Here is an 8534-nt window from a genome sequence, read left to right on the forward strand (position 1 = left end):
AATCCCCAGGCAGTACTAGAGACCGCAACACACAAGCTGTACTGGGACTGCGCCATAATAACGGATAAGAAAATCCTGCAGCATAGACCGGAAATAATCGTTGTGGACAAGAATGAAAAGGCTACCTATCTGGTTGACATAGCAGTAACCAATACTGGCAACCTGCAGAAAACCCATGGGGAAAAAATCAGGAAGTACAGGAACCTAAAACAAGAGATCAAAGAGATGTGGCATATGCAACAAGTAACAACCATTCCGGTCATCGTGCCAAAGACCCTACATAACAGCCTAGCAGCAGGTCTCCTAGCGATCACCTATAAGGAAATCCAGAAATTCGCCATCCTGAACACTTGTAGGCTTGTCAGAGAGTTCCTCGACCAACAGTAAATACCAGACATAACATCCACCGTGTGTACTTGGTAGCAATACACGTCACGACATGGAACCCACAATTAGGGATAAATAATATAAGAGCAATAATAACAATTATTTGTCTTTGTGTGCGCATAAAAGACCACGAACATTAAGAGAATTCGCATGTAATTTAATTTCGATAGTCTCTGCAATTAATAGTTTCCTATTGGACACTAAGTATTTTGGCCTGGTTAAATAACACACATGCAAACACGCACAGTACCTTGATACCATTATATATATATATATATATATATATATATATATATATATATATATATATATATATATATATATATATATATATCTGATAATTAAAATAAATATGATATTTAAAATATCATTATTTTTCGCTGCATAAGGACCACCGCCATGCAAATCCTCTGCATTGGTTGATCTATCGGAGAATGGAAGGGTGGTTTGGTTCTTCGATATTTCCGCCTTTGCGATGATTTGTATGACGATTGAAATGCAGCGATTCCATGATCATTATTGGCCTCGTGGTCCTCTGTCGATCTATTATTTTGATATTTTAGTTTTTGTAGTTTCTTTAACCCCTTTTTGGTGATATTTCACGTCTTTTGGAACTGGTACCTTCGAGGGGGGTACCGCTAAATTATATATAATTGGCATTATTTTAAATTTACATCGTTTTTATTAATTGGGTTTAATGACTAAATTATATAGGGGATTATCGACTACCTTTTTGTCTTATTATCTCTACTTTCCCTTCCCTGTTTGTTTATTTTGCGTTTCGTTTCGCTCTGCATTTTTGCCGTACTACTGGCTGATGTTTTTTATTTTAAATATCATATTTATTTTAATTATCAGATATAATTAGGCTTCATATGGAGGATGTGCATTTGCTGCCTCTAATGATAGCTTCATATTCATATTTATTTTTATTACTTTTGCCTAACTTTTACATCACATTATATATATATGATAATGTCTATAAAACTGTATATAATCTTGTATATAAATTGTTTATATCATGAGAATGTACATAAAATTGTGTGTGTAAATAAATGGAATGGTTAAATAACAAAGTAAGTTTTTTGTTAATGGCATGAAAGGTTAAATCTGACACTGCTGAACGAGAAGCACAAACTCAGGCCACGTGTTGTTTAACAAGAAAATTCAGGGTGAAACGTGGATCCTTGATAAGACGAGTCGCAATCATTGCAAGAAATGTTGTATACCAGGTCATTTATTTGTGTTGCGAACAATGATACGACTAAGCGATTTTTTAGTATAGCGTGTAATTTTCATATTAGTTTGGCCACGATTTTAAATTTGGTAGCTCTAAAGAATCTGTTAAGTTGTTCGTGCCACTGTTCAACATATGGGACAGAAATAAAGTATTTTTTGATGCTACTATTGTTGGTTGGTATAATTTTTTGTATCCTGTCCTTAGCTTGTATCCTGATTCGGTTTATTGCAGCAAGGGAGTAACCCATGTTTAAGAATCTGCTTATTAATATTTGTATTTTTGAATCCAAAGTAGATTCCGCCACTGAATATTTATAGGCATTGAGAAATTGATAAAATATACCTTTTGTAGAAGAATGGATGATAGCTGTTTTAATGTAGAAGCATATAATGCAGAAGCATTATAACAGCCAGCACCAGTGTTTGTTGGTTTAAGATAGATTTTAAAGGTTGAAATTTTGAACATTTAATGACTTAGTATCCGTATTTTCCCTTTCCAATGTAAAATTGAGTCTAGAATGAATATTATTAAACAAATGTAAAATGTCTTGGATAGAGCTACTATCATTAATAATTAAAACATCAACTAAATACACCCAATATTATGTGATATTAGCATTCGCATTAATAGAGGCATACGATGCAAGAAAGCAAGCTTATCCAGCATCAGCCAAATGAAACGGGAGGGAGCTTATGCAGCTCCCTCCCATTTCATCCCTCCATTGATTCCAAATGCCTGTACAGCTCAGCCATAAATTCATTTAGGCTATTAGCTTCCACAACAAAAGATGGAAGCCTGTTCCACCAATCAACTACCCGCTGGCTAAAGGCAAATTTCCGCACATCTATTCTACAACTATCTTTCCTGAATTTGAAACTGTGCCCACTCAGGTTCTTAGTTTGAACAAGACGAAGAATCCCATCAGCATTCAGCTTGCTCAACCCATTCGAAGCCTTATACACCTCAATTGTATCACCTCGCAGGTGCCTACTCTTCAGGCGTTGCAATTTGCAGAACTTAAGCCTTTCTTGGTAAGAGCACCCCTTTGTTCCCCTCACCAATCTTATTGCCCTTCTTTGTACTCGTTCTAGCAACTCTACATCCTAAAATTAGGCCTCCAGACCTGTACACAGTACTCGATGTGTAACCTGACCATTGCCTTGTATAATTGGATTATCACCTCTCTGATAGTCCCGTTATACATGGAGATAATCCTGTTATCCAGGGAGACAGAGACCTGTCTCCCCACTCCCTGCCTCCCCCATATTTAGCCTGGTGGAGCTGATCTCCACTGACCTCTTTGAGGATGCCTACTCTATCATCCCTATGCTTCTATCTGTTTTTCCCTCCAGTCTTCATTCCCCCCTCACTAAATCGACTAAGTACACCCCTTACCTATGTCGCCAAATTCTAATCAACATCTAAATTCTATCGGTTTCATGTAAATCTCTAAGATAATTAACACTATTATCTTTTATCTAGCGTATAGCCTCACGCCTAAATTTAATAACATCAAAATTTTGCCTGACTTATTAGGCCTTTTAATACATCTCTCTCTAGCATTCAACCCCAACCAGCAATTTCCTAACAGCAACTCCATTAAGCATAAATGTCAAACGAGTAAATTTTTTTTTTAGGTTCTAGCCATTGAAATTCCAGGAAACTATGTGGCAGGACCTGCCAGAGAAACTTGTTGTGATACTGGACACACCGGGCTAGCCTCCATGTGGCTAGGTATGGGTAACGTTGGGCCCCAATAAGCCGGACAAGCAATGGGCACATCACACTGCACAGATAGGGCCCACCCACTTTCACGTCTCTGGCTTGACAGTGCACTGTCCTTGATACAGCGAACACACGCGGAGATGGGAGAATCCCAGGTGCCGTCTGACATGAACATACCTCATACTTGGTAATTGGAATGCTGGTGACGGGAGTAATGTCACAACACAGTACATCAAACCTGAAAATGGAGATGCATTGCCGCAGGCCACTCCAAGTGCCCATTCTAACCATGTTTCACTGGCGATAGTGCCTAAAATGGGCAAGCAAGCATCGAAACTGGACCCTGAGTGATTGGAAGGTCATCTGGTTCAATGAATCACATTTCCTGTTGCACCATGTGGTCAGGTATGTATGCGTCGTTTACCTGGGGAAGTGATGGTGTCTGGATGCACTGTGGGATGAAAATAAGCCCGTGGTGGTGGTGTCTTGCTTTGGGTGATGTTCTGCTGGCATACTCTGGATCCCATCATCCATGTGCCGGGCACTCTGATATCTACCACCTACCTAAACATCATTGCTGACCAGACATATCCTTTCATGACAACGATCTTCCCCTGTGGCGGTGCCATCTTTCAGCAGCATAATGCACCATGCCACATTGCCAAGATTGTTCGAGACTGGTTCGCAGAACACGAGGAAGACTTCCAAGTATTGCCCTGGACTCCACATTTCCCAGACATCAATCCCATCGAGCATCTGTGGTTTTTGTTGGAACAGCAACTCCAATCTGAGGCATCTCAATCACGGACCACAGAGTTTAACGATTTGCTGGTTACGTGTTGGTACTAGATGCCACAACACATTTAGAAATCTTGTAGCATCCATGCCTCGCTGGGTACAATTTGTTTTGGCTGCATGTGGAGGACCAACATCGTATTAGGTAGATGGTCATGTTTTGGCTCATCAGTGTATATCAAAGATGGAAAAGCTATTAATAATGTGGATGGAAAATCAGATACAGAAATGTGTGCACCCGAGTCTAATGGACATTCAAGCAAAGCAACAAGTGTTTATGTAGATAGGATAAGTACGGCAAAACCCAAGTCAAGTTCGTAGCAAGCAAGGGTAGTATAATAGGTTCAAGCATCATGCTGGTTTCCATGTCAAAGTTTGCAGTGAAGTTGCAAGTGCCAATTCTGCAGCTGGAGGGAAATTGTGTTCAGAAAAAACCCCTTCTAAATTTCCACAGCCCTCAACCTCTGCAGCGGCGCACTTCTCAGCTGCAGAGGTTGATTCTGGCAACAATGCTCGAAAGGTAAAACTTGCTGACGTTACGTCTGTCCCTCCCTTTTTTATTTTATAATTTTGAAATTTTTGTTATTGCACTTTTATTTTTCGGTTGAACTTTGGAACCTGGTACGCATCCGGTTTACTAGACTGAGGAGGCCTACATCACTGCAGTGATCGACAACTTTCGCTCCTCCCACTTGCTTATGTTCAGCTTCTGTCACGTGACACCTTCCACCCTCCCTCGCTGCCCCACAACCACGCCGAAGCGTCAGTTATGAACGAGCACCAGTTTCCGCCATGCAGAAGCGAACATCAGTTGTCACGTGACCGATTTCCCAAGCATATTTGCAGCAAGTAACGATGGCGAAGCGGCGTGAAAGCTGATGCCGTCCCACCAACGACTGCGTGTCGGCGTACCAGTGTCCAAATTTGCGTTGATCGCAGGACAACTGCCGACACTTGCACACGGCGATAGTAGCAGAGATGCTGGAGTACAAAATTCTACGGATGCATTTCGATGATCGCAGGAGAACGTTCGGTTATCCGTTTAAAATTTATATATACCGTAATTTCTTTCTAAAAATTATTAGGACACACCAGTAGGTGAATCTTGTTTTCCGAACTCAGTAATGTAAACTTAAAATTAAAAGAATAGACTCACTTACCAAATGTCGCCGGACTTTTCAATCCCCATCCATAGTGGATATAACGTGCACACGGCTTTTAAAAATTCCTTCATGAGATCGGATGACTCTGAGTATTTTCGACGCCACATGTATTCCGCCAAGTAAGAATCAAATTGATCCTCAGCAGTCTGGCACGGCATCTGTCTCTTGATCGCACTCTATGATCCCTCTATACTGTTTGTGTTTTCTCCTGTTTCAGGATCGCTGAAATGAAGCGATTGATTTATCACTATATGCGTAAATCCTTTATCCCCTAGGCAACTAAAATGTTATGGCACGAATATGATGAACAAATGAAAGCATCAGATTTTACATGCAACGTATAAATTTTGCTACTGCTCTAAATTAAAAAGTCTGGTGAAAGGCAGTCACGTTCATCATATTCCTGCCATAACATTTTAGTTTTCGTTGCATTGCGCGTCTAATATTATTGTCTTTTTTTTTTAGCACAAAAAATTACGGACTATCACTTTGATTGGTTACTAATTAGCGGTCATTTGCTATTGATTTGGTTTGATTGGCTATCAGTACCCGCTCTTTGTGTTGAAAAGTAATGATTCCTCCTAAGCAATTGCAAATTGCCATTTCTTCCATTCATTTTGAGAAGCTCATTCGCCATGAACCCTCTAGAGAGATTAACTTCCACTTTTTTTATTCGTTTGCAGTATGATAGTACTTTTATGAATGTAGTTGAATGGTGCATGAGTGTTGGTTTGATATCCTCCCGATATAAATGTCCTAAGTGTGGGAATGTGATGCGATGGACCGAGAGAAAGGATATTATGGATGGTTATGAGTGGAAGTGTAGAGTAGGTGGAGGGTTAAATGGGCATTACATGAAAAGATCGGTGCGAAAGGGGTCCTGGTTCTCGGAGAGCAAGTTGCAAATGTCTGAGGTGCTGCTTCTGACCTATTATTGGGTTCAGAAGTTGCCCTGTGGACATGCAATACATGATTTGCATGTTAGTTCTAGTACTGTTTCTGACTGGTGTAGCTTTTGTCGGGAGGTGTGTGTTGATGCCTGCATGAGAGAAAGTTGCATAATAGGTGGCGAAAATGTTGTGGTCGAAATCGACGAGAGCAAATTTGGGAAGAGGAAATACAACAGAGGAAGGCGTGTAAATGGCAAATGGGTGTTTGGAGGTGTTGAGAGAGGCACTACATGGTGTTTTTTCAGGGTCGTTGAGAGCAGGAGTAAAGATGTCCTGCTAGACATCATTAAGTCTTTCATTTTGCCGGGTACTACAATAGTATCTGATTGCTGGAAGGCTTATGATTGCCTAGGGGATGAAGGATTTACGCATATAGTGATAAATCACTCGCTTCATTTCAGCGATCCTGAAACAGGAGAAAACACAAACAGTATAGAGGGATCATGGAGTGCGATCAAGAGACAGATGCCGTGCCGGACTGCTGAGGATCAATTTGATTCTTACTTGGCGGAATACATGTGGCGTCGGAAATACTCAGTCATCCGATCTCATGAAGGAAATTTTAAAAGCCGTGTGCACGTTATATCCACTATGGATGAGGATTGAAAAGTCCGGCGACATCTGGTAAGTGAGTCTATTCTTTTAATTTTAAGTTTACATTACTGAGTTCGGAAAACAAGATTCACCTACTAGTGTGTCCTAATAATTTTTAGAAAGAAATTATGGTATATATAAATTTTAAACGGATAACCGAACGTTCTCCTGCGATCATTGAAATGCATCCGTAGAATTTAATTTTGAGCGATAAATCACTCACTTCATTTCAGCGATCCTGAAACAGGAGAAAACACAAACAGTACAGAGGGATCATGGAGTGCATTCAAGAGACAGATGCCGTGCCGGATTGCTGAGGATCAATTTGATTCTTACTTGGCGGAATACATGTGGCGTCGAAAATACTCAGAGTCATCCGATCTCATGAAGGAATTTTTAAAAGCCGTGTGCACGTTATATCCACCTATGGATGAGGATTGAAAAGTCCGGCGACATCTGGTGAGTCTATTCTTTTAATTTTAAGTTTACATTACTGAGTTCGGAAAACAAGATTCACCTGCTGGTGTGTCCTAATAATTTTTAGAAAGAAATTACGGTACATATAAATTTTAAACGGATAACTGAACGTTTTCCCACATGTGTGACGTAGTTCTCCTGCGATCATCGCAATGCATCCATAGAATTTTGTACTCCGGCATCTCTGCTACTATCGCCGTGTGCAAGTGTCGGCAGTTGTCCTGCGATCAATGCAAATTTGGAAACTGGTACGCTGACACACAGTCGTTGGTGGGACGGCATCAGCTTTCACGCCGCTTCGCCATCGTTACTTTCTGCAAATATGCTTGGGAAATCGGTCACGTGACAACTGATGCTCGCTTCGGCATGGCGGAAACTGGTGCTCGTTCATAACTGACGCTTCAGCGTGGTTGTGGGGCAGTGAGAGAGGGCGGAAGGTGTCACGTGACAGAAGCTGAACGTAAGCAATTGGGAGGAGCGAAAGTTGTCGATCACTGCAGTGACGTAGGCCTCCTCAGTCTAGTAAACCAGATGCATACCAGGTTCCAAAGTTCAACCTACTTTTCTAATGTACGAGAAAAAAAAATTGAATAAATAATTCGTTTGTCAAACATTTTTTTTTTTGCTTCAATCAAATTTGCTAGTGCTGCATAAGCCTTTAGTGAAATTTCGACACTTAAAATTTTCACCGAACAGAACACTTAAGTAAGTCAGGGATGCCTGCACCATATATAGGCACTATCTGGCTTACGTAATACACGAATAATAAGTTTTTGCCGGGCGGTGCAAACTTAAAAAAAAATCGTGGAAACGTATTTTGCATCCCGTAGGTATAAATGGAGGTATTGTAAAAGTATATGATAATGTGAACCCAATAAGTTTTTCTTTTGGTAATTCGTTCTAAGATCTCTGAAGTTTAAATTTTCTCTATAACTAAGCTACAGTATTTCTCCCTCTAAAAGGTCATTTTTATAAAGGGAATTGTACTATATACTTTTATCGTTGACATGTTCTGTTTCGGATGTCCTTGTGATATTTTCTAAAGAACATTTTTGGTTGTCATTTCCATAAAACAATAAAAACAATTTGCACTTTCTGGTTTATTGGGCTTTTCTGTTAGTGCAATCTATTATAAACCGGAAGTGAACTCAATCTTATTCAATCCCAGGGACTCACATCTGGTATGGGTTTGGAACACTGAGG

At 40.2% G+C, this 8534-nt stretch overlaps 1 protein-coding gene across 1 annotated transcript; it reads left to right on the plus strand.

The window, feature by feature from the left end:
* The first annotated feature begins 5945 nt into the window (after positions 1-5945).
* Positions 5946-6866, plus strand: LOC150084447 (uncharacterized). Its single transcript, XM_090376236.1, has one exon. It carries the CDS (start codon positions 5946-5948, stop codon positions 6864-6866), a length of 921 nt encoding a protein of 306 aa, XP_090232362.1.
* The last annotated feature ends 1668 nt before the right edge of the window (positions 6867-8534 follow it).

The sequence above is a fragment of the Mastigoproctus giganteus genome, chromosome 6, assembly GCF_048544385.1.
Source record: "Mastigoproctus giganteus isolate SK-2022 chromosome 6, ASM4854438v1, whole genome shotgun sequence".
In the NCBI taxonomy this organism is placed as follows: Eukaryota; Metazoa; Arthropoda; class Arachnida; order Uropygi; family Thelyphonidae; genus Mastigoproctus; species Mastigoproctus giganteus.

Excerpts from the sequence above, each read along its gene's own strand:
- LOC150084447 (XM_090376236.1), top strand. The coding sequence starts at position 5,946 with ATGAACCCTCTAGAGAGATTAACTTCCACTTTTTTTATTCGTTTGCAG.